Raw genomic sequence first — 27,492 nt, forward strand, 5'->3', positions numbered from 1 at the left:
GTTTGTTGTTTACAGAGTTACCATACAGAGGTCACCTTACAACCTATACATTTTACACTAACATTCTTTGAAATATGGGCATGCCAGGGGGAGAAGGCAGATAATGCTTTCTTCCCACCAAGGCCTTACTTAGAAGTGATGATAATGATTTTATTAGCCTTATTTTCAGCACAGATGGCCAGGAAGGGAGGAAAAGAAGAAAAAGATAACAGACTCTAACTAAAATTTATACCAATTAACAGAAACAAGGTTTGCCCTTGCCAGGACCCGTTCCCTGTAGTTTAGGCCTGACTACTTGTCCGGCTTTTAACTCTTTACTCTCCTACAAAGGTGCCCCAGGACCCTCCGTTTTGCTAAAGACTGACTAACAGGGCTACCCCTCTGGAACTCATAGATCAGAACGGATTCCAACCAAGAATGATGACCAAAGTCTATTTGCACAAAATATCACTAACATTCCAAAAAAATGCAACACCTGGCCAGTGGCAGATCTTGGCCTTGCAGACAAGCATCCAATTCATATCAGGTTAGTGATAAGGTATTATATACATAGGCACTGTTGGGGGGCCATGGAAGGGTTTGGGGGAGGGAGATGAGAACTGAAGTGGGTAATCTACTAGATCTGGACTGCCCAATCTCCGTGCGAGGGGTGCTCCAGGCTGTGTGTTTACACAGTTTACACTGACGGAGGTTTTGACGTCCCAGGCAGGCAGACGGGAAAATGTCTCGCTAGCCCCTCCCAGGACACTCGCCGCCTTCAGCGCACAGCGGGCTGCTCTTCTTTTCGCTCGTGTTTTGTCACCCCCAGCATCACCCTCTCCTCTCTTGCCTTAGCGACAGCAAAGGCGCCGGTGGCAGCTCGCCACTGCCGGCTGCAGGGGCCTGCAGGAGACCCGCCCTGCTGCAGCTGCCGGGGGCTGGGCGTGGTGTTTGCGGTGCTCAGGACGGAGGGGGAGGGCAGCGGGGCCGGGCTGGAGTGACGCTCAGCTCACATTATATCCCATGATGCTGCCGCTGCCTCCTCCTCCTCTCCACGGCCAGGGTTTTCTAGCCAGCAGAGAACAGCCGCAGGCAGCAGCCGCCCGTGCCCGGTAGTGCCCGCTCCCAGACTGGGCTAAAGGATCTGGGCGCGGCGCTGCGCTGCTCTCCTGTCCAGGCCAGCCCGAGCCGAGCCGAGCCGGTCCCGCCATGACGGCGTCCATGAGGCAGCGGTTCGATAAGTTCCTCCACGAGAAGAACTGCATGACCGACCTGCTGGAGAAGATTGAGAGCAAGACGGGGGTGAACCGATCCTACATCGCCATCGGTGAGTGCCCCGCTCCCTGCTCGCCGCCGCCCGGCCTGGGGCAGCGGCTGGGACATGCGCGGCCTGCGGCCGGGCGCCAGCTGGGGTCGGTGCCCGCGAGCCCGAGCTGCCGGGCGGAGACGGTCAGGAGCCGAGCTGGCCGGGCGGGCGGGTTACGCAGTTGGTTCTGGGGGGTGCCCGCCCGCGGGGAATGGACGGAGGAGGAGGAGGTTGGCCTCGCCTGGGATTGGGTGTGGGTGGCAGGGAGAGGACGCAGCGGCAGCAGTTCTGCGCTGCTCTCCGATTACACCAGCCCAGCCTCCCCCCCCCATCGTTTATTTGCTTCCCCCGCCTTCTCCCTGGGGCGGTTTCTGCTGCATGGAAGCGCCTGAGCCCTACTGTCAATTGCCCACACACACGCACACGCACACACGCGCGAAAAAGCGTCGCACAGAGAGAAACCCCTGCAGGGAGAATCCTTCCTTCCCTGCCTGCCTCCCTCGCTCCCTGCGCGCCACGGCACCGCACGCGGGCGGAGGATGCTGCGGGGCCGGCCGGGCCTTCGCAATGGGAGCGGGGAGGAGGGGAAAGAGCGAGTCACTCCCCGGAGGTGGAACTGACTAGCCGCAGCCGGCGCGGCTGACGTGTCGGAGCCCGCACACCGCTTCCCGCCCCGCTCCGACATGTTCCCCTTCAGTGTCACAGGTTAGGGGCCCCCGGCCTCCCGGGCTGGTGATGGGCGACTGGGGCTTCGTGAGGCAGCGGGGGAGGTGGCATCCGCGCAGAAGAGGCTGACTCGTCGGCTTGGTTTCGTTCCCACCACAGCCATTAAGAGAACGCCCGTCTCTCCCTCTCTCTCTCTCTCCCCGTAAGCCATCGCTTCCCCCCTCTAATGCGCTGTCTGCTGTCTCCCTGTGTAGCTATCATTGGCGTGCTGGCCGTGTACCTGGTGATCGGCTATGGAGCATCTCTGCTGTGCAACCTGATTGGATTTGGTTACCCCGCCTACATCTCGTAAGTGCCCAATGCTCCCGAAGCGAGCCACCTGAAGGGGGGGGGGAGACACTCTTCCGTTCCTGTTTTTCCTCCTTGGGGATAATTTTGTAGGCGGTGTTTGTAGCATTTCAAGCTTGTGATGATTTCTTTGTGTTCGTTGTTTTTCCCCTCTCGCATTCAAATTGTCTGAGTTTGAGACAACCTGGTGGGATGAATGTGCTAGTGAAATGTGCAGATGGCGAAGCTTCCCAAGGGCCTTATGTTCACAGCATGGGAAAACATTGCCTGTGACTTTTTTTAAAGACCATGTCTCTGGGGATTTCTGCCTATGACAACAGGGTTTCTTGCTGCGAGTTGAAACGTTAGTCATTGGGGTGCATATTTCTCTAGGATTGTGGCTAAGGCTGGCTCTTGGTAACCACTGTTATTAGATTATGACTTTCAAGTCTTAAATTTTCTTAAATTCAGCACTCACCACTTTGGAACCTGGTGGGCAGATGTTGTTGCAAAACAGCTGAACAGTGTTGAGTTAGACTGGTGAGTACTGCAATGTTGAGGCCCTACCCAGAAGGCTAATAAAGAGTTGGAATTCCAGAAACACATGAGACCAAATATCAGTTGGATGGGGACTCTTCAGAAATATTTCCATGACTTTTGTCCTTTCTACCATGAATGTTAGCTGGTTTATTTTATTTTTTGAAACTTTGTATTAATGCAAAGTCACAATAAAACATTAACATACTATATCATACATTACTTGTTCAGGATCAGTGTAATATTCAAAGAACCTGGCTAAAGATTCTAGCATATTGGCTAGGGGCTTTCCTCTTCTGAGCATGCTAGAAAGGGTGACAATTTCTAAATACCTCTCCTCTTTTTGGTGCATCTCCTGTAGACATATTTGGTGTGTGAGCTTTTCCATTACAAAAATAGTCTGTTTTACTATACCACAATTTCATAGAAGGAAAAGGTCACACTTTTCCAATTTTAGTGTGTTTTTTCTTTTAAAAAAAAAAAATAATTTTTTTTTTTAAATTTACTATTGGAAAATCACTCAACTATCTAGCTTAACCTCTTTATAGTGTCTGTGATTATGGCATCGAAGTGCCATACCCCTGAATTTTATCATTCCTTTGAACATTTTTTGTTTATGCTAGTATATGTAGTTGGTAATGAGAAAACTCACTTGAGTTTACATGGTTAAAATGGAAACATGAAAATCCGTCTTCCTCTTCCCACCCCCATCTCTTTTTTTCTGCATGTGCTAGATGGTAAGGTATTAAAATGTTAGGCAATCTTAATGCTTGAAAACCTATTCTTCTTTTGTTTTTGAAGTGTGCTGTCTTAGTGAAAGGTTGAATCATATGTTGCATTTGCTATTAGGATTTATTTCTCTCTCTCATCACTATTGTTATCTAATATCATAAAACTGATATAGATATTTTAGTTTAGATTACACTTCTAGATATTTACTAGGGCAGTGATTTAGTGTAATCCTATAACCTAGGCCGTGATAAAACAGCATTGTATAAAAGATCTGAGAATAGATCCATATTTTAAGGAGGCCTCCTTGCTCCAGAATGATGTGGCTGTTGAAGAGCTTAAAGTAAGATGTTGGAACAGCAATTGACAGTAAACAAGAGAGAGGATTAAAAATCCACAAGACAATATGGGGAAGCAATCTGAACTTGTTCTGTAGCAAGGGCAGTCAATCTGGTCCCTTTCACAAGCACTACGTTAACTTTAAAAATTGAAAAAATTAAAAAAAACCCCAAAAAACTATTTCTTTAGGACGGAATACAATACACTGTTTTAAAAGGTGTTGGAAATTTATTAAACGTCCATTTAATTAAATCTGTCAATAAAATGGAAGTTTTTCCAACTGTACTAATATGTTTTTAAAATGTGGTGCATGTCTTTCACACAATGGTGCTTGTGTTTTAAATATAGACAGCAGCATTTCTGAGCATGCTGTCCATGGCCAGCAGCTTACTGCTTTGCAAAAGGAAATGCAAACTACATTAACCTATTTGCCATTTGGATTTCTGAATCTTATGTCTTATGACTCTTTGTTTGTTTGAACAGATCACTGTATCTGGTGGTTAGATAAGTCACATGCTTTCTTTTTAAAGAGCTTGTTAAAGTTAGGTATATTCTAAGCCTGCAGCAATGGTAGGAGAAGAGCAAATCTAATTTAGCATCATATTTCAAGTTGCTCCTCATTCTTTCATAGAGAAACGAAGAGAGACTCTCCCAATCAGCTTATAACTGGCACAGATATGCATAGTTTTATGGATTGCTGATCAATTTGGGATATATGTCAAATCTGATTTGTTTTTATTTTTCTCCTCCTGTTTCACTGTATACAAATGTGTGTCTCATTATGTAGCTCTTATTTTTATACCATAGTGGGCTAGATACTCAGCTAGTGTAAACTGGTGTATCTGTCACTGATGACAGTGGAGTTACCCTGATTTACAACAGCTGAAGTTCTGGCTGAGTATATTCCTAAAGTGCCTTTGATCTTTAATGATTTCAAAGTGCTTCACAAGCTACATATGCAGTATTGCCAACCCCAAACATTAAAAAATTATGAGTTTGGCACAGAAAATCTGGAGACTTTTTATATTAAAAAAAAATAAATAAAAAAAATTACAGGTTACTTTTAGTTCTGGTTTTTGAGATTTTAGGATACTGTTATTCAAATAACAAATATCAAAGGATCTTTTTCAGGGGATAAGGCAACAAGCCACGTTTATTGTGAATACAAAATTTGGTAAATAGTATCAATAGTGCAAAAACCAAGAAAACAGTATCAACACTGTAACAATATCAATATTGTGCTTTACTTAGTGGAATAGTATCAATAATGTAAATACCAGGAAAACAGTATCAACATTGTATCAATACTACAATTACAGAGATTCTTGTTAATAAAGTATACTTTGTTGACACGTTTCAATTGGTACTTTCATTCACACTCACACACAAACAAGCATACACAGACAGGGAGACAGATTACACATACATGGGAGTCTCACAGATGTTATAGTTACCAGCCTCTTGGTGCTCATGGTAGTCACTGGCCAGGTGACTGTAGCACGAGGGTGAGGAGCAAGGTTCTGCCGATGCACATCGGTATTCCTGGATAGTTTCACTTTTGCAAGGATGAAATGCTTGATTTTTGGCCCCAAAGCAAATTAACTGTTCTCCCTGAATTTCTGACTCAACTTGATACCTATCAACATATTGAGTCAAAACAAATCAGACTTAATTTCAATAAACTAAATTGGGCATTGACAAAATAGGAATATGCTCTGATTCTACGGATCAGTATAGACAAGTAACTACTCTTTGCATCAATGGAGCTTATGCTGGGGTTTCAAGATAAGGTAAACTCTGCTGCAAGTGGTGTTTTTTTGCCTGCCAATGCTAAAAGGTGCACCAGGACGGCTATATTGCTGGCTGGAATTAGAGCAAATCAACACACTAGACAAGGCCTTTGAATGGCTGCTGATAGAGCATGGGCCCACAGCTTATTGGGAGGAAGAGGAGCTGCCATGTACCCCTGCATTACTGGAACTCACAACTGCATAAGGAGAGAAGCTGGAAGCCCCTGCACCATTGTCAAGTCGTGTAATTCTACCTCCCAGTTAATTATCTGCCTCTCCGAATACAGAGATTCTTCCGTCCCCTCCCTCCATGAATTAATCTACTGCCTCCCATTGACCGGGATTGTGTATTGCATGTATGAAGGGGGATGTTGCAGACTAATTACTTGGGGAGGGTGTGTGTTGGTAGAAAGTAGCTTTAGAATTTAGATAGTATCCGGAAACAGGTAGTGTTTTTGGTAGGAGTGGGAACCATGAAGAAAGATGTGAGGTAAGAGTCAATATTTGATGGCTAAACATGGGCACCTTCTTCATAAAATGTGAGATCCTAGTATGAATTTGCCAAGGGCAGGATGTGATAATGAGGAAGACAAAGGAGGAACTATAGTTGAGAGATCTATTAGTGGTAAAGTTCATTGTAAATTGCAATAAGTGTGGCTAAAAATGCAAGTTCCTAAGGTTCCAATAATGTGATACATACAGTTAAGAAAGATCTGGTTGGGAGTACAAGATGCTAAGTTTAAGTGGGGGGAGACGGACTGTGGAAGCAGGGCTGCATATTCAGGTGGTTCTTCAATATTGTGTAGGTGATGAGGTACTGCAAACAATTGTGGATGGATAGGAGGTGTGTGTGGTTTCAGAGGGGAAGAATCATCCTTCAGGTTTTTCCTTTTTAAAAAAAAAAAAAGAGAGAGAAACTTACAAAATTTTGTTTTCAAAACATGAATTTAATGGTAACTGTAAACATATTGCTCTGAGTGTGGTGGAATACAAGTTCATTATTGAATGAGGAGTCTGTACCACATATTACAGGTTCCTCACTAAATAGGGAATTTAAGTATTCAGGAATGCTACAGATGCCAGCTATTGCTTTCTATCCCTGTGCCTCTTAAAGCCTTTCTATCTATGGCTGTGTCTACAATGTGGCTGTACCACTTTAGTGCTGACAATTACTACAGTTCTCCAGTTGCTGTAGCTAATCCACTTCCCCAAGACGCTGTAGCTAGGTCCACCAATGAATTCTTCCATTGACCTAGCACTGTCTATGCTGGGCATTAGGCCGGTTTAACTACTTTGCTCAGGGGTGTGGATTTTTCACACCCCCAAAATGTAGCTGGTCAACTTAACTATTTCGTATAGACCTGGCCTAAGACTGTGTATTTGTATATTTTAACCAATATGCTTTGTGCCGGAGGGTGTCGCTTCTCTTCATGGTTGTAAAGATACTCAGAAAGTTTTCTCACTAGAGAAGGAAAATGGAAACAGATATGAATGCTCCCATTCCTCTACCCTCCAAACGAAAGTATTATTGTTCCAGGTGTCGTCCTCTTCCCTACCCCTCTACCCACCTCCTTTAGTTAACTAAAGGTGCTGCTAGGAAACCTACAGGTAGAGAACTCCGGGTTTGGCACCACTTGAAATGTAATGGCAATAAAGTGTCTGTATTTTCTTATATTGACAGGTTTTTTCTCTGACTTCATTTTCCTTGCTCTTTGCATATTGGTACAAAATAGCTTTTGTTTTAAAACCGATAGTATGTATACCACTTTATTGTGCTCTCTTCTGCACTAATCAGATTGATGACATAAAATACTGAAAACAAAAACCCTGTAGCTTTTATGTTAGGGAGAGATGGAGAAAGTGGTATATCCCCAGTTTCTGAATTCTGCACATCATGTAATACTTTATTTACATGAGTGATGTGGTGTGCTCTGCAAATTCCAAGGTTCTGTGGGTAATCACTTCCCATGACACTTACAATAACAATCTCTCAGTTGCTGAACTCCATACTTTAATAATAAGCAAAAGAATGTAAAGGGGTTTATAATGTGTAATACACATAAAGCGAAGTACACGTGGATTGCTAACCCTAATTATAGTAGTAATTTGTAGCATCAGAGCTTTATAAAGAATGTTTTAGCCTTTCCTTTTGACAAGATTTAGATATTTAGCAGGGAATCTGGTAATTTTAAAATTTTCTGGCTCAATTTATTCACTTAAAATCAGAACATGCTTACAGTAACTCTTTTAGCTCCTTTAGAAAAGTTGAGCACTGGGTATAGAATTCTAGTTAACTAATTCCAGGGTACAGACAATCCAATAGAACTGATAGTCTCACGCTCAAAAAGGAGAGATTAGCTTCCTTTTGTAAAATTTCCTCTATTGGATGTTCATGGATTATTTTAAAATAAACATAGCCCTGGGATGTCCATGATCCAATCTGCTGGAAACTGGCTCACGTACCAGAAAATGCTGGTGAGGAGCAACGTGTTTCTGTAGACACCACTGCCCCCTTCTATGTGCCATGCTGGTATAAATAATAGGAAATTTTAAATAAATCCCCTAGTTATACTATGTAGACATGATCTATAAAACTTTGTTTCTCTTCCCCCCCCTCTCCCCCCCCCAAATTTTTTTTCCAGACAATGATTTGCACTGTGATTTGGGCACACATCAGTGTTATAGAAGCTTTTGGGTGGGGGTACAGTAGTGGGACTGGCTGTCAGGGTTTTTAGGTTTTAATGAAAAAGAAAGCTATGTCATGTGATTTTTATGTATTTCCTTCCTCTTTCAATTCTAAGAACATTGTGGTTTTGTAGGTTTCAATGCTAGAGCTACCATAAATTACATCACCCATTTTTTCAGTTTGCAAATAACATTGCAACAAAGGTGTCTTTGTAAAATGATCTACCTTTAAAATTTGCACAGTAAAATTGTTCTAGTGCGAGTGTTACAGTCTGACTTCATCTCTCATTCGTATTCCTGTCACTTGTTAAGGCAGATGGCATGCTGTATATTATACGGCTAGATTCATGATTTAAGATAAAAATGAATGTTCTTGGTTCTTTTGTACTGTGCATGACAAGGTCTCTCTCAAGTTAGTTGCATACCACATTGTAACAGGATAATGGTCTCCTATTGCAGTATAAATGCTGAAGTTCAGTAAAGATATGTTCAGAAATAAATATTGAAGAGAAGGTGGAGATTGTACCGAAACAACTTATTTCTATAAAAATTATCAAAGTACCCAAACTACGCTAGCTGCAATAAAGTTTGTAATAGTGATGAACCGAGAACTATCTGATTTGCTCATTGAATAGATTTTATGGGCATTAGCTACTCAAGAACATCTTGTTCATTCCATGTGCATTTTCATACTTAACATATTATTCATTCTTCAGTGCCCATCTTTCATTTTAGTAGTATTGTATTGTGAATTGTTCAGGTTGAATCTACAAAGCGACTCTAAACTCCTTTGCTTGTACTGCTGTTGATAACAAGTGAAGAGAAATTTCTCTCTGGTTATGGATGTAAAACAAATCTACGCTCACACAAACTGCACCAGAATATTAGCTTTAGTACATTACTTCCAGATTTCTGAAATTTAATTATTATTTTTCTATAGATTTACATTAACTAAAGTTGGATGTTTTTAAACAAATAGGTAAATGACACATGCACATGATTTGAAGGATCAAAATGTACTGAAGGTTCCATAAACAACTTAATTCTGATCCTATATCTCTGCTCAGGGGTTCACTGAAGATCAGAGCCACATTAAGGCAGATATGTGAAAATTCTCACTTTTTCCAAACAAAGGACTTTTTTTTGACAAATTCATTCAGGTATGTAGGTTCAAAGGAGTTAAGAGAACCATGGGGCCATCAAATGGAAGAATGGGTTGGATGAATGGACTATAAAATGGATAGTGAACTGGCTAGAGCTGGCTACATAGTGATCAATGGCTCCATGTCTAGCTGGCAGAAGTTCCCCAGCCGGTTTTGTTCAACATCTTTATTAATGATCTGGAGGATGGGGTAGATTGCACCCTCAGCAAGTTTGCGGACGACACTAAGCTGGGGGGAAGATACCCTGCAAGGTAGGGATAGGATACAGAGTGACCTAAACAAACTGGAGGATTGGGCCAAAAGAAATCTAATGAGGTTCAACAAGGACAAGTGCAGAGTCCTCCACTTAGGAAGGAAGAATCCCATGCACAGCTATAGACTGGGGACCGACGAGCTGGGCAGCAGCTCTGCAGAAAAGGACCTGGGGGTAACGGTGGATAAAAAGCTGGATATGAGTCAGCAGTGTGCCCTGGTTGTCAAGAAGGCTAATGGAATATTGGGCTGCCATTGCCAGCAGGTCACGGGAAGGCTATTCGGCATTGGTGATACTGTGTCCAGTTTTGGGCCCCCCACTACAAAAAAATGTGGACAATTTGGAGAGAGTGCAGCGGAGGGCAACAAAATGATTAGGGGGCTGGAGCACAGGACTTATGAGGAGAGGCTGAGGGAACTGGGCTTGTTTAGTCTGCAAAAGAGAAGAGTGAGGGGGATTTGATAGCGGCTTTTAAACCTGAAAGGGGGTTCTAGGGAGGATGGGGCTAGGCTGTTCTCGGTGGTGGCAGATGACAGAACAAGGAGCAACGGTCTCAAGTTGCAGGGGGAGGTCTAGGTTGGACATTAGGAAAAAGTTTTTTACTAGGAGGGTGGTGAAGCATTGGAATGGGTTACCTAGGGAGGTGGTGGAATCTCCATCCTTACAGGTTTTTAAGCTGAGGCTTGACAAAGCCCTGGTTGGGATGATATAGCTGAGGTTAGTCCTGCTTTGAGCAGGGGGTTGGACTAGATGACCTCCTGAGGTCCCTTCCAACTCTAATATTCTATGATTCTATGATTCTATGATCAAATGGAAGAAGAAACTACCTGGCTGGCTACATTTAGGTAAGAATAGCTTACTCTTCCCAATGCTAAAGCCTAAGGTAAAACAGGGATCCAAGAGCTCAAAGACCCTAGAAAAGGGAGGGGCATACATAGGTCCTAGGGCACTGAAGCTGAAGACTTTGAACTTACATAAAGAGCAAATAAGTGGTGTATTCTTGCCACCCTGTGTTACTTATTCAAATAGCTGGAGTGGCACTTCATTATGGCCTTTGTTTTCATCCCCAGGTGTCTCCCATGATGTTTGATTTAATAAATTAGCTTGTTTAAAATTAAAATACATTACTTTTATCCATCTTATTTCCTATTCACCTGATTACATATTTTTAGTCAGAAATGCATATTTGCAAAGAGTACTTGTGAATTTTTTTTTTTTTAGTTACTTACACTGATATAAAATACCACTTGTTTAACAGCTGCCAGGCTTATCAATGGCTAAGATTTTTGTCTTTGGGTTTTTGAATAACTCTATTGTGCTTGCTGATTTTGAATGTGAAGCATTCTCTGTAGCTTTCTCATAAAATAGTGGAGTGTTTAAAAATATATGGTGAAAAATCATGTGGCAAAAATGGAGCTACACTGGCATTTATCTTGGCAGATGGGGTGATGAAGAGTTTGCCTAAGGGGCAGGGCACAGCTCCAAATATTTGGCCCTCCTAGCCTTCCCAGCCTGCAGCTGTAATTCGAAATCAGTAGAGATGATACACTTCACCCATTTCCCCTGCACCAATCAATTAATATGGAATAGGACTATATACGTATGCAGACATATGTAGTTATTCTGAGATGACGTGTTCCATGATACCGTAGCTGAGGTGACTGATATTTTTAAAATGATGGCAGATGCCATCTTTTTTCCTTCCCCATAGCATTTTTTTTCCTGTCCCATAGCATCTAGATCAGACCACTTCAGAACAGGGGTACGTTCTGGTTTTTGCAGTGTACACAACTCCATCTGTGAATTTAATGTTTCACGTCCATTGATTAATAGTAAATACTAAAGCTATGTCCTCCTTGCACAATTAACTTGGGTGAGTGGCACTTGAGTCTGGGAATCCAGGTTAGCCCAGAGCTGTTGGGTTCATTCCCACAGCAAAGTCCTACTTGCATTATTATGTGCTCACTGTGTCTGCACTTGCCCATGTGTGTCTGGGGGCATATCTCATGGTTCTTTGTGCAGAGAAATGCCCTAAGATTTTTTTCCCCTGTCAGTTTTCAAGTGAGGGAAAAGCTGTCTGCTTCAGGGGGGCATTGTGGGAAGGGCATTGGAGGACTGTCAGCACTAGAGTGACTGACTTAGTTGTATCCTCTCTGCAAAGTGGGCAGGTTCCAACTCAAGTTAAAGCAGAACCTGGGCTCTAACCCAAACCCTCAGTGAAGTAAGCTAACCTGGGGCTTAAAGCACTTCCAAATCTATGTCAGAGATTATTTTCCAACTCTCTGTGTGGACAGTAGGACGAGTTAAAGTTAAAACCTAGGTAAGAGCCCATGTTAACTGCACAGTGTAGTCACACTCTTATCTGTTTGGTATAATAAAAAGGTGTTTATCGTACATAATCACAAAAAGTTGTCATTTTATATATCCAAATATCTCTCTTATCATTCATAATTGTGGGGTTTATCTATATGCTTCTAAGCAGTTCCAAGAGGTAGGTAAATATTATTCCCATTTTATATTCATGACTGCCAATGTACAGCACAGGCCCCAATGGAAACATCTGCTCTCAGCGCTTGCTTTCAGTTTTGCTTGGCACCGGTAGAAAGCGGGCAGATATGCTCCTCCACCACCACCATTTTCAAATGGTGCAGGGATTCCTAAACTTGTAGTATGATTTGCGGGAGACTCAGTTTCTCAGTACTTTCCTCTTCAAGCATTCTAGCTTTAAAAACATGATTTTTTAAAAAATAATTTAACTGAGGGCTTTCAGAAATACCCCAGATGACTCAAGACTCGTGACAAAATTGCAAATTGGCACATGGTGGTGGCTGGCACCCAAGAAGCCAATTGACTGCTTTACTGAGGTAGTGAGCTCCTTGGAGCAAGAACTGCCCCATTTTCATTGTTTGTTAAGCATCTAGCACATCAGGGGCACTACCAAAAACAAATGTTTAACTATGGGCCACAAAGCTGGCAGTGAAGGGGCACCTAGGCCATGGCTTGAACATTTTCTAGCCCTCGAGCTTTGGCTGGTGATCCAGTGGTGCCAGCGTCAGGGCATCATGGGGAGGGCCCTGCCTGCATGCTGTGGTGAAAGAGTAGTGAGCTGGGCCAGGCCAGTAGGACAGGAGCTACTGCGGCAGGAACGTGGGATAGGCTTGTTCTTCCTCCCCACCCCCGCTTCATGTGCCCCCCTCACACACACTTTAAATGGCACTCTGCAATTCCTCTATTTAACTCTTGCTATTGGGCCAAAATAGAGAGAAGCTAATCCAACTATAACACCTCCTCTGTCTCAGTCATCTCTCCACTCCTCCTTCTCCCCTTTTTTTGGGTGCTGTCGCCCTCATTTCTTGGATTTCACACTTTTTGCACACTTCTGTTCTCTTCTCCCCTTTGATCTTTCTGTGTGCCTTTTTTCCTCAGAGCCCACCTGGATGCAGCCCTCTCTCTCTGAGCTGATTAGGTAAGATGCAGCTCCTTCAACTGGCCGCAGCAGATTACTAACGATGTGAGGCACTTCCTCCTTGCACAGCACTGCTTCTACAGAGCTCTTAGCCCCTCTTGGCTCACAGAGAAAGGAGATGGATTCTCCATCGCAACTAATATTGGCTAACATAATTAAAGCCCCATGTATTTCAGGAGGTCGTGGAACTGCCCCTTACTGTAGAACTGTAGAATCCAAGCTTTCACTCTTCCTTCCTATTGAAGAATTTCAAGTCTGCAGCACCAGAGTAATGCAAAAACTTTGCCATGGAACTTAGGTCCCTCTTGGCATGAAACATGGGGAAAGCTTTGCCATTAGGCCATCAGTGCACTTCTTCTTTTCTCCCTCCTCTTCTGTCTGTCACCACTCCAAAATCCCACGCAGCAGTGGTGTAATCATAGTGCTGTGTTAGCATGAGCAGCAGTGGAATGGAAATGCAGTCCTTAGCAGCACTCTGAAAAGCCAGCTCTTCCAGTTGCTGTGCCAGAGTACTGGGTTGAGCACCCCAGGTTAATTGTGCTGGATGGGTCACGGCAGGTTCTGTTAATATCCAGCTGTGGGACCTCAGAAAGGTTGAGGATGTTTATTCTGTCCAGATAATGAATAAGTTAAATCAATATTTTGTTCCATACTGTACTCAAGATAATTTGGTCTAACAGAACTAAATCAACCTTGGGTGTGTTTTTTCCAGTGTTTATTTAAAACATAAACGTTGTTACGCTATTGATTTTTTAAATTTATATTTCAACCTGTAGAACCAGGATGTGAAGCACTATAAGGAGTTTAGCATTTCATAAAACAGAGGTGATATTCACAGGCAGAACTGTCAGTAGCCCTGGGCTCAATAAGCATTATTAGAGACTTTTAAAAGAAAATCTTGTCTCCCCTCAGACATAACAAACAATATGAAAAGAATAATATATACAAGAAAGTTAAAAACCAAATTGGGGAAGTACACAAGCTTTATCCTACTACTACAGCATTATAGAAAAGAACATTATTTCCAGTACTGCCACATTCACAAACTTGTATATCTGTTAACTTGGGTCATCCAATAACTACTCTATCCTTGGCTTTTCCCTCAAAATTCTCAAAAGTGATAACATTTCACTGGGGTTCTCTAGGACTTATAGAATTCCCAGATGTTCACTCTTCATTAGCTTACCCTCTAATATGAAGACATAAATTCCAGTTTATTCTGGTTCAGATCAAACGCCATCCAATCTCTCGAGCACTGTGCGCTAGTTACTTGCCCTCCAATTTGGAACTTCATTCAAAATATTAGAGATTGTCCTCTCTAGAAAGCCCCAGATTCAATATTTATAACATTTAAGTATATGCTCAGATCCAATTTGAAATAAAGGCTACCACCATTCTCCTAGCCCACAAAATAACAAGAGTAAGTTTGTTCACTTTATATTCAGGCTCTGGTAAGACTCTTGAATCCACAGTAGTTCTGTAATGATAGCTTATTTGTTTAAACTTTTTTTTATATGGCATTGCACAGGTAAAAGGTGGGTTTTGATATATGACATGCAGGTTGATGCAGGCCAACCACATAGTTTCATGTTTTTGTCTCTGCTTGTATGAAATGTGAGTGCTTGCTCATGCAGAATCATTGTGTATCAGAAAGCTAAAATAATAATCATTGCACTTTAAAAGCTGTTAGTCCAGAGTTTTGCTTTGGTCTAGCTATAGTATAGTAATCTCAGTAGTTTGCACTGAACTGCATTTCAGTTCTACTGTTTAGATTAGAATGTAATAGTATATAAAAGCATTAGGTGCATTCCAGTTACTGAAGGGGATAGTCCCTGTGCTATTTCTCATGGACCTGTGAGTAACTTACATTCTTGCTGGTCACTAAAAATGGCAAATAGGGCTGACAGAATGAGTTCATCTTGTAATGTTCCAGTTTACTGGAGACAACGTTACCATAGAAATGGACTGAAAAAACATTTGGTTCATTAAGTTGGAACATCTATGTTTCACTGAAGGACTATCCATGTCATTCCTGCTAACATTACCTAACGTTTTCTTAACCATCTACTGGAATGGAAGGCCACAGATGAAAATAATTTGATGTCCTGTGTTTGTTCACTATCCTTTAGCATAAAAAAGTCACAAGTAGGAGAGAGACAAATAAATTTGAGTTTCCTCCTTTCACATATAGAAAGGCTTTAATGTTCAAATGTCTGGGGAAAGTCCTCTGTATGAAAAGAATGTTTCATCCTGTCCTCCCACAGGCAAACCAAAGTGATGGGTATCTCGACTATATATCCTACAGGTTTGAGATAAATCCATGTATTCTGTAATTCTGGCATTACTGAACTGCTCACCTGTTATGCTTTCCTTTCAGAATCAAGGCTATTGAAAGCCCCAACAAAGATGATGACACACAGTGGCTGACCTACTGGGTTGTGTATGGCATCTTCAGCATAGCAGAATTCTTCTCTGATATCTTTCTGTCATGGTTCCCTTTCTACTACATGTTGAAGGTTTGTTGGTTCACCCTTTTTCCTTAAAATAAGAATCTCAATATATCTAATATAATATCTACTAAAGAAGTAGATGGCAGTAAGATTCCCCAATACCAGGTTATAGCTAACTTTTAGACTGATTAGCATGTAAGTTGTCCTTCTGGTACAATGAGAGCGAACTGCTGTGGTGACATTTTCTTGAGGATAGGGGGAGAATGAAGAAGAGAATGGCAAGAGTTACAGGGAGGAGTACAGGATGTGCAGCATAGGGAAGTTGATTCCCTAGCCAAATTCCTTAGCTGGGCTCTGTGACTGTGTGCACCCATACAGTGGAGAGGCCCTAGGCATTTGTCTCCACTACAGGAGATCAGCAGAAGTAACTCCGACAGCAATAAAAAGTATAAACCCCTGGGGGGAGAAGGGACGGAGCAGAAATCAGAGAGTGAAGATATAGATTTGGATCATAAGAGCTTCATATGTCCTTTAAAGTGTCCTTCTCTTTCTGAAAGAGCAGAGCTGGAGTTACAGTACCTTGTCACTAAAGTGTGTTTGCAGCACTATGAACACTTTCAGCAGGCTGTAAATAATTACCAGTTACACATTAACTATAAAAACTACAACTTGCCCAGCATGCTCCAGGTTGTCTTTGTTGGCAAAGATCTGATATATTATCAGACTTTCAAACATTACATTGTGTGTTCATTTCAATAGGCTATTTTGTTATGCATTCCTGGGTGGAGAAAGCTCCAGCTAACTGAGTAGCTTTTTAACAGAGCAGTTGACTGCTGTGTACTTTCTGGGTTGATTGCTTTTCTCTGTCGCTTCTTTCTCCCCATCTCTGCACTTTGCTATTTTTGTCACAACTGTTTGCAAAGAATGCTGAATTCTAAGTGTTTGTTTAATCCACAAAGGACTAACTAGCTTACTGTTAAACGTACTTCCTATTAAAATTGCATGATCACAGTAAGATACAAGGTTTAATGTTCTCTCCCAGGAAATGCCTTATTTTAAAGCCAAGATTCTACACAAAGCTCTCAGCTGAACTGTTCAGTTGATCCGGGCTAAAGATTCAGAAGGAAATAATAGTCCAGGCACATGGACATTATTTTCAAAATCCCTGGTTTAGATCGTGCAGTACTGTAATAAATTCAGATCCATATCTCAGAAGCAACCAGTTCACTTTCATTTTTATCTTTTAAAAAAAAAAAATTATGCACTGTAAAAGCAATCTGTTTTTAAAAAAACAAACAAAAAAAAAAAAACTTGGACGTATCAAAGAATCTGATATTAATTGTATCATGGTACAGGAATATTTTTCAGTAGTTCCTCATTATGAGGGGATAAACCCTACTTTTAGAACCAAATGTACTTCTCTGCGATGCACACTTGATGATCTCGCTGTTGTAAATTATTGCTAAAATGGGGCCAAATTCTGATAATTATTCACAAAGAGTTCAACTGATTTAAATGCAACTGTTTATGTGGTCCACTAAGTTCTGTGCACTTACATCCACTAATTAAAAACCTTCCAACTCCCTGTGAGGTAAGCAGGTGTTACACCTTTTTAGCAGAGGTCTAATCTAAGGGTTTGTTTACTTGGAGATATTCAGGAAAACTGATCTTAATTAACTAAAGGTGTGAATTTGAAGTGGATTAGTTGGTCAGTTATTGGAGTGAGTTAAACTAAATTGAACTAAAGCCACTTTAATTCTGAATAACAGCATAACAAAGGGATTTAATGTAGTTTAATTGATTAATTTAAAGTCACACCTGGATTAACTCTCCTGGATGTCTGTGTAAACAAATGCTGAAGCACATTGATACCAACTAACTTTTACCAAATTCATGCAGCAAATCACTGTCAGAGCTGGGATTAGAACACGAAAATCTGTCTCATAGCCCCTCTCCGTCTTATTTCCTGGATGCCCACAATGAGCCAAGGATCTTTCTGAGCCAGCAAAGCACAGACCCTTCCATGAAGAGCATACAAACTAAATTCACCATGACCTAGCAAGTGAGGGCAGTTCATATGTGGTTATGATGCTGCATTCAACATATTCTCACAGAGATACTAACAAACTGAAAAGCTCTGAGAAGAGAAACAAAAACTATTAGGGAGCTAGAAGAAATTGTTAAAAGATAGTTTTGGTCAAACAATGATGAAGAGGACATACGCCTAAAAACATATGAATAGTATAAATGCAAGAAGGGAGAGGAGTTACCAGAAATGAAACTGAGAGAAGTCTTTGGCTGAATATCAGGAAAACTTTCTGGTAGAGAGAAGCTAGCTGTACTAGTTTGTGGAACAGACTCTCTGGGAGACAGGATGGAAGCTCATAACCTAGGACTTCTAAAACTTGATTGGATAAGACAACAGAAAACATCCTGTAGTGGCTAATAGATCTCTTATCTCTAGCCTCTATGATTGTATGTAATGGAAGCTGCTTTCTACCTAGGTGAAGGGGCTATTCTCACATCACTGCTTCTCAAGCAAAAATCTTATTCAGTCCTTCTTGCACGTGTGTGTCCATTAATTCAAATTCGAGACTTCACCTCTGTGCCTCTCTCTTTAATAGGGCACCAGAACACATACTTTAGGTAATGTATCAATCACAGTGTCAAGGTTGAATGCTGGTCAGATCCATTTCTAAAACTGGATCATGCCAGTCCCTTTTTTGACCTCCAGCAGACCTGCAAGGTGAATGCTATTTGTCCTGTTGACTGTCCACAGTACTGATTTTCTGTTCATGTGCCTTGTTTTTTTAATTAAAGCACTTGAAATGTGTCCTCTTTCTGAAATCTCCTTTTTATAAGTTTGCAATTCCTCCTCCTTCTCCGTTCCTATACTTGGAGATTGACAAATCAATATTTAAAACCTAAGTCTGAAAGGTATTTTTAAAATTTACTCAATATAATTAGTAATACTTATTCTGTGAGTACTTCTTGGTGAGGGTGCTCCACTAACAGGGTCATCTTTGAATGGTAGAATAGTACTTTCAACAGAATTTTCTCAGCAAATGCTGCCCATTGGGCTATACATAATACAAAGTTGCAGAAGCTATCTGAAGCCTACGTCCCAAGCAAGGGGAAAAAATGTGTAGGGAAGGGTTACAGACCAAGCTGGATGAGCAAGCTTTTCAAATAGGTGATTCAGAGAGAGCCTACAAGGAATGGAAAATTGGAGGGATCAGCAAGGAGAGCTGCTACTTGAAGGTCAGAAAGTGTAGGGATAAAGTGATAACTGCCAAAAGCCAAGCAGAATTGAACTTGGCTGAGTTACTGGTGAGGTGACTAGATGGCAGGTGTGTGAAATTGGGACCAGCGGTGGGTGAATGGGGGGATAATAGGCGTCTATGTAAGACAAAGCCCTGAATATTGGGACTGTCCCAATAAAATCAGGACATCTGGTCACCCTAATTACTGGAGTGGGTGGGTGAGGTTCTGTGGCCTGCAATGTGCAGGCGGTCAGATTATTACAATGGTCCCTTCTGACCTTTAAGTTTATGAATATGCTGAAAACCTGAGCATGAACAGTTAAATAAGATGATTGATCCCTCTTCCTCGGGAGTTTGCTAGAGCTTATCAGCCTCCAGATGTGCTGGTAAAAGATCTAAAAAGATCTGTATTTGCCCCAAATTCTGAATTCTAATTCTTTGATAGCAGAGTTTGTATATTCTAGGCAGGGGTGTTCGTACCACCTATTATTAAGGCTGTCTGACACTTCCCATTATAAGGCCCTGCTTTTAATTGCTTATAACTTTTTGCCAAACTTTAACTATTGAGGCTGAAATTTCCCATGCTGTGTGTCTGCCTCAGGCTGAAATAAATAAATGTTATTTTTTGCTGTTGAAAGTTTAAACCAAAACTGTTCAGTCATTCCTGAGAATCTGGTTAGGGAAAAGTGTCTTGTCCATGTAAATTCTTACAAGTTTCTCTCAAAGCTCTAGTGCCTGCGTGCTTTGGAGAAGGGACTCAAAATTTGGCAGTAGGGGAACCTTTGCTATTACAGTGAAAATCTACCTGAACTTTGCCAAATTACAAGCCTTTGAAAAACTGCAGTTTCTACATGATCAGTAGATTTGAGTTTAGCCTCTAAAATCTTTAAAAATTCTGTATGCACTGAATATGCTTCATCCCCTCACAGCTCCTACATGTGACCTGATTGAACATATGCCGCTCCCCTGTCCTCCCCAGCCCAGGGCTGCAGGGGTTAAGCTGGACTTCCCCTTTGACAGCTGCTCTGGCCTAGAGTGGGGCCAGGCCCTAGAATTGAGCTCTGTGACCCACTGCTGGCCCCCAGACAGCACTGGGAAGGAAGCTGCCTGAGTCAAATGCAGAGGGGATGAAAAGTCAGAGTGGGAAGAGGAATAGATTGGAACAAGAAGCTTGAGACTTGGACTGGTGCGGGAGAGGGCAAGAGAGAGGAAACTGACTGCGAGTTAAGGGGTGAAAGGGAGACTAGGCCTGATTGGGCAAGGAAATTGGGACTGAACTCTAGGCAGGCAGTGGTTAAACAAGGAGACTGGGAAGGGACTCTAGGGAAGGGGTGCTGATTGAGTAATGGGGGATTGGCACCCCAGCTCCTCATCAGAGTCCTAAGTGGAGAGGACAGGGACAGGTTGGAGGGTACCAGACAAATGGGGTCAAATTTTGTGGGAGGGAGAGGGAAAGTAATGGACAAGAAGGATCTGACCACTGGAAAACACTCCCTTTCCGATCCTGAAATTGAATTCCTGAGTATCCCCATCCCTCTGCTGTGAGCATCTGTGTAATACACTGGCAAAATGTCTTGTCCACAGAGAGGATAACAACCTAATATTGCTGTTAGTTACTCTGTTACCTCTAGTGGCAGAGGCCTCTGCTATGAATCTAAAGGTTCCAAGGTAACTTAGCATTTTAAGCTCCTGAAGCACAACTCCCATTGGCTTCCAGTGAAGCTGTGAGTAATTAGCTCTTCTGTAAATCAGACCCCAGGTCTCAAGTTGAGCACCCAGAAAATAGAAGACACAACTTTGATTACATCTGAAACTTTGTTTCAGTGTCTTGCCCAGCATCACACAGGAATTCTGTAGCAGAGGCAGGGATGGCATCCAATTCTTCAGGGCAGCATTCAGCTGCCTTAACCATGATAGGGAACAACAAAAAGAGAAAAGACTGTCTGATTCACTACACACATCTGTAACAAATGAGGCAGATGTCCTGCAGGTAACAGCCTCCTTCCCTACATAACCCTGATTCAGCCTCAGAGAAGATCCACTTGTGCATTGACTGAGGTCGGGGTTCCTTGGAAAAATAGTGTGATTGTGTAATTAAAGACTGTTTCACACTATATAAGCACAAAGAGACTTAATTTAGATTGCACGGGCAACCTTAATTCTGGTGTTGACTTTGCAACCTAAATGTTCTTTCTGTATCCGTACTGGGATGCTTGCCATATAAATGCCTATAGTGTCAATTCCAGTAGAACATAAGCCGCTCATGTGCTAAAAGATCTATCCTCCTACCACTCTTGTAAGGTATTACCTTATGTTCAAGATAGTGAATTGAGGCACAGAGACTAATATTTGATCAAAACAACTTTTGTATTGGCATTACTACTCAGGCTTTTTTAAAAAACCTGAAAAACAAAAACATCCTCCCGTACAGTACAAATCACCTCGTCTGGTATAAACAAACCTTAAACTGGCATAGTTTATTTCTCCACTTCCCATATGGAAATAAGCTATACCAGTATAACTGAATCCATGCTGGACAGGGGTTTATTTACAGTGCTTTAACTACATTGGTTAATTAAAGCGGTACAACTTTTGTGTAGAAAAGGCGAGAGTGACCTTGGAAAATCTTAGTCTGTGGCAAATTCCTGATTCTCACCCTTCCTCTCACATCAATATTGATTTTTTTTCTGTGCAGTGTGGGTTTCTGCTGTGGTGCATGGCTGCAAGTCCTTCCAATGGAGCAGAGTTTCTCTACCGCCGAATTATCCGCCCTTTCTTTTTGAAGCATGAGGCTCAATTAGACAATGTTGTGAAGGATCTGAAAGACAAAGCTGCAGAGACTGCAGATGTCATTACTAAAGAAGGTGAGACCAAGAACGTAAACATATCTCGAGGAGAAGGAATTTACTTTTATGATTTCAGGGCTGATGTCTTTAAAATTAACATTATTTTTGGTTTTAAAAGATGCTGCTTTTTCAGATATCTGGTAGGGTGTGAGTTGCCTGGGTTTTTTGGGGGAAATTCCCTTTGGAGCAAAGTAAAGGAGAGAGAGGATAGATTCAGCGAGTACCACTTCTTTAGCATGTGTCTATACTAAACAATAAATCTCTTGACGGACACTGTTTGCATGAAATGGTCCATTTATTTTGCTTGTCCCTATAACAGCTTCGCATGTCCATAAAGTCATGTTGTTAGTGAGAGAATCTTATTCAGTACATCACACAAGGCAATCCCCTACTACTGTGGGTGTTCTAGTGCATTCTGGGTCTCTCAAAGTACTCAATCAAGAGTTTGGTGCTATGGAATAACTGCCAAATGTTTAGTATGGCAAGTAGTTACTATTAGTTGGAATTCAACACATAATATGAAACATTACTGCCTACTGTTTGCAATTTTCCCTTCCAGAAACCAAAATGTCTTAATCCAACTTTTTCTTTAAAACCAGTGATTTTGATCTCTGGAGAAAAGTGAAATCTCTTGTTTAACTACAGTGACTCTTAGATGTAGAACTGCTGGCGGTTGAGCAGCATGCTGAAATGGTTGAGGAGTTTGCAGGGAGGGAAGAAGGCTGGATTGTGTTCTGTCCTTATTTAGCTCCCAAGGAAGCCAGGCAGGGAATTGGCACTGTAAATGGCTCATGATAAAATATTGAGAAAGCAAGATGTGGCTGAATCTGCTGAAGTGTTTAAATCTAAATCTGAAGGGAAAAAGGACCTTTCAGAAAACATCTGAAAAATTATGAAATCTTGAAACATCTTAATACCAAAAGAAATATTATCTTTTATTTCCCTGGTGTTCTGTCTAACCCCTCAGTTTCCCTACCTGCATGTAAATGACTCATTCTTTCCTGTTGTTCCTACACTTTCTGATGCATGACCTTTACTGAGCCAACACCTCCTATTTTAAAATGTATTTCCTTCAGCATTTGGAGGTTAAAAAAAAAAAAATCTACATTTTATCTCAACAGCACTAAATAGTGATTACACAGGCTGCTTATTTGTAACAGGAGAGAAATTTAACACTTTTTCCCCTCCTCCTCCTCCAGCCAAGAAAGCTACTGTGAACTTACTGGGTGATGAGAAGAAGGGCATTTAAACTGTTAACAGGATGAAGAGAATTCTCCCCCACCACCTTTATACAGCTCGTTGTTACTGGGGACTGTGGTATAATAATTTTAATAATGTTGCCTTGGAAACATTTTTGATATATTAAAGGAACGTGTTGTAAGTTTGCTTACTTGGTTGTTGTCTATATAGAGAGAGTAAGCACTTCTATTTAAATGCAGCGCAATGGGCAGCATCTAAAGCTTATTGAAAACTTATCTTATTCATCTCCATGCAGAGGAAAGACCTTTCAGTAGTGTCTCATCCTGCCATGAACACAAACGTAAATAAAATTATATATATCCCACAGGCTCTGCACTTTACAGTTTTTTGTGCATGCATTCTCTGTATTTACAGTTGTTAACATTTGACTGGCTCTTCCTGTAATGTCTTTTTGTATGCAAAATTAATGCATTCTAGCTGGATTTTCATGCATATGTGTTTACATATACAGGAAATATTATTAGAGGGAAGTGGCTTAATTTGTGTCCCCACTAATGAAGTTATAAGTGGTGAAGTCAACTGCACTATGCACCTGCTCATAAAGATTCTTTATTGTTGCACGTACCACTTGTAACCTGCAGTATTCAGTACAAAGTCTGTGTGTTCATTATTAAATGGGTAGTTCCTAAACATAGAAAAGAGCACATTGGTATCAGTGACCAGGCTTATACTGGTGTGAAGTTATTTGCCAGAAATAGATGCATTGAACTGCTGGTGCAAATTGACTAAAGCATAACCCCTGACTTATTTGTTAAATGTAATGGACATATGAAACTCTTTAAGAATGGAGTGCCTTATAAATAAAATTACAGGCAGAAGAGAAGCAGAAAGCAGCTGTTAATGAAAATCAGATCTACTGTAACCATTTCTAGAAATAGCTGCTAAAGTCAGTTACAATTTACACTGATCATGGAGCTTGTTTCTTATCTCATTTGTTCCTATCAACCCCCTCCTCCATGAGCTTTTTTTACATAAGGAGATGTGGGTCTTCCCCCTATAACCCACCAAATCTGAACCCATAAAATGCATAGGCATCCAAAAACCTCTTACGGGGAAGAAGTAAAACATCTGGGTTACTTAATTGGACAGGAATCTTAAAAATTATTCTCATAGGCCAAAGAACAATGTGGCCCTTTACCATCTGTGCTTTCATCTAGAGTTAGCATGGTCATTTTACTATTTGAGGTATTTTTACACTGCACATTTAAAACTACAGAATTTTTTCATTAAATCATATTCTCTTCCTTGGCACTATGCCCAGTGACGTTTCCTTAGAGATTGCTGGCTTTGCAGCATTTTTAAAATATCAATTACAACTTTTCCATATTTAATTGTGGCCCAGCCTATGTAAGGAAAATGCATTCAAATTAATGTAGAGAAGCTAATGAAACCTGTGAAGGTTTCCACATTTGTATCTTATGTAGAAAACCCTTTCTAAATTTTCCAACTTGAGAACGAGACAGCAAGTGTTAGTCCATCAGGGATCTCACACACAAAAATGTAATACAGCAGCTTCAGGATCATATATCTGGAATAGGTTTTTAAAATCAAAGCTAGACTAATGAAGAGGTATCATCCCCTAAAGCGGAATCTCTAATCAAGGGAACAACTTAAATAAAGTGGGAAGTAGTGAGGACTCAGGGCTAGTAAGGAAAGTTGGGTGAGATGGGTATATTTCCTCCCCCCCTCTTCACCCCCCAGGCGAGATTTGCATGCTGAATGGAGAACTTGGAATAGCACAGCTTGCAGACAAGTATAGACAGTAGAATATCAGAGTTACAAACTGACCGGTCAGCCGCATGCTTCATTTGGAACCGAAAGTACGTAAACAGGCATCAGCAGAGACAAAAAAAAAGACAAGTACAGTTCTGTGTTAAATGTAAACTACTAAAAAAGGGAAAATTTTGGAATTTTTTTTTGACAAGGTACGGAAACTGAGCTTGTTCCATTTAAATTAAGATGGTTAAAAGCAGCATTTTTCTTGTGTATAGTAAAGTTTCAAAGCTGTATTAAGTAAATGTTCACTTGTAAACTTCCGAAACAACCAGCACAATGTTTTGTTCAGAGTTAAACAGCCTCTATTCCTGAGATGTTTGTAACTCTGAGGTTCTACTGCAGTGTGTATGTTTGTCTGGTAAAACTCTCCCTTACTTTGTGGCCACTTTTTATGACAAGCTAGCCTCCAAAATAGAACAACAAATAAATAAAGGTAATTTTGAAACTGGAGGTATGCAAGTGGAGCAGTCCTACAGGTGCATATCCTCACTAGAACTATGACCTACCCTTAAATAGGTTGGGTTCTGTCCTGACTTCACCTGCCTTCTTAATCCTCTAGTATTATAATGGGAAGGGCTGTTGGAACTTTCTGTTCAAACTGTTTCTTGGCTTAGTTTTGGGAATGCCTCTGAGCAAAGGTTCTAGGTAGAAAAGCTCAAAGAGTGGGTGAAGGAGACTTAACTATTCAAAATGCTATGGGCTTTCTGCCAATGCAAATTCTTCCCTTGGCCTCCAAGGGCCACCGTGGACAAAGGAGGGGTACAGCGTAACTGCAGTTCAACTAAAGTTGTGGGGGTTGCTAGTGTTTCCCACAACCACGTACTCCCATCATTTAGTTTACCCTTATCACAGCTGTAAGTGCTATTTTAGCTGATGCGGAGATGGAAGGGGTTAAATCGGCCGGTCCCTGGCATTAAGCACTGCATAGTTATGATGCTGGGTAACTTGCAACATCTGTGCAGCTGACGAGTGCTTAATGTGAACAGCTTAGTATGAACTTAGAACAGGAATTGAGGTATAATGGTAACATAAAAAAAACTAGACCGTGCTCTAGGTTCCACTTCTGCTAAGAACTGCAGTGTAAAGGTAGTCAGAGGAAAAGTTTAGGATGATCTTGAGTGCTACAGGTTAGTGGCAATCCAGACGTGTGGAGGGGCCACAGCCCATTTTAATTTATTTTTGGTTATATTTTATGCACTTTAAATCAGCTCTGCACAAGCCTATCAGCTTGTGCCACTAACATTACTGCCAGTTTCCTTTTTAGAACGATGTTAACACTTGTGAATTTTTAGCTTTAACAACAGCAATACCCATGAAGTATAGTACGCAGTTCTGTTCAAGTAAAAAGTACTGTACAAGTAAACAAACTTCCTCATAGGGCCCCTAAAGAGATGGGAAATAAAGCTATGTCTACACTACAGCCCATACAGTGACACAGCTCTGCCCCTGTAGGGGCTGCCGTGTAGCTGTTCTATGCAAACAGGCGAGAGCTCTCCCATTGGCATCATTAAACCACCCCCCCCCAACAAGCAGCGGTAGTTATGTTGGCAGGAGAGCATCTCTCACCAATGTAGCACTGTTTGCACTAGCGCTTTTGTCGGTGAAACTTAGGTTAGTCAAGGGTGTGTGATTTTTCACACCCATGTAAAGTGCTAGTGTAGACACATAGGCTACATCTCAAGTCTCTCTTAGGCTAAGTTAGGGAAGGATTCCTGCAGCAACTCATTCTGTACTTGCAAATAACTCATCTGGGCACTGGCCACTCAGTTCAGTGCCATTCTGTAAGTCTTCTCAGAGCAGCTGTTTGAAAAATTAGTATACCTTAGCCAGTTTGTCTGTGCTGAAAATGTAATGTGCTGAACAGAAAGATACAAATAAAGAGCAGTATCATACAGTACTGGAATGATGTTTTTTAATATGTCAAGTACCCTGTGCTCCACCTTATGGAAAAGTGGGTTAAAAGGGTAGGGCATCTTTACAGTATACACATTCCTTTTCATCCATACTCTGGTGTAGTGGGAGCGTGCAGAGGTACATAATACTGCATTGTTGCAGATCTTAGTTTGTGTGCCTCTGTCTGCTCCTTTAAACAGTTGGGAGTGGACATCTATACAATAGGTAGTGAGTATATACAAGAGTATGGCAACGGCAGCATGTCTTTCCAGATTTTGAGTGACTGCCTAGCCCTAGTAGTGACCCTCAAGCTTTGGGTGATAAAAGGACTATGCACTTTGAATAAACACTGGATATCAGACAGCTTTTTCTTCTGTAGGTTTGCCAGCCTTTATAGGCCTAACTGACACTGTGTAGTAATGCAGGGGTGCTCAAACTGGGAGAGTGGGAACAATCATACTCTTCCTTCTCGCTGCCAGCAATATACATATTTCATTGCTTCCAACTCATCCCACACCACTGCAAACAATATATTACTAGCTTGAAGGAGGAAATGTAACAAGGCTGTTACTACAATTTTTCACTCTGACTAACAAATAAAATTGAGATAATTCACCCCCTGAAAGTAAAACAACTGCTGTAACAAGAATCCTTATCCTTTTTATTTCTATTCCTCTCTTGTCAAATATCAATTCTTAGCATTAAAGCTCTAACAAGTGCTTGGATTCTCAAAAGACCCCACTTAACTTTTTGGATTTCATACT

At 41.4% G+C, this 27,492-nt stretch overlaps 1 protein-coding gene across 1 annotated transcript; it reads left to right on the top strand.

Moving 5' to 3' along the window:
- Nucleotides 1-997: 997 nt before the first annotated feature.
- Nucleotides 998-26,732, top strand: REEP5 (receptor accessory protein 5). Its single transcript, XM_067569261.1, has 5 exons — nt 998-1,306; nt 2,206-2,299; nt 15,618-15,756; nt 21,649-21,817; nt 22,999-26,732. Exons 1-5 carry the CDS (start codon nt 1,189-1,191, stop codon nt 23,046-23,048), a joined length of 570 nt encoding a protein of 189 aa, XP_067425362.1. The 5' UTR covers nt 998-1,188; the 3' UTR covers nt 23,049-26,732.
- The last annotated feature ends 760 nt before the right edge of the window (nt 26,733-27,492 follow it).

The sequence above is a fragment of the Emydura macquarii genome, unplaced genomic scaffold (genome assembly GCF_026122565.2).
Source record: "Emydura macquarii macquarii isolate MOO-44397 ecotype Brisbane River unplaced genomic scaffold, CSIRO-AGI_Emac_v2 contig_2897, whole genome shotgun sequence".
Classification (NCBI taxonomy): domain Eukaryota; kingdom Metazoa; phylum Chordata; order Testudines; family Chelidae; genus Emydura; species Emydura macquarii.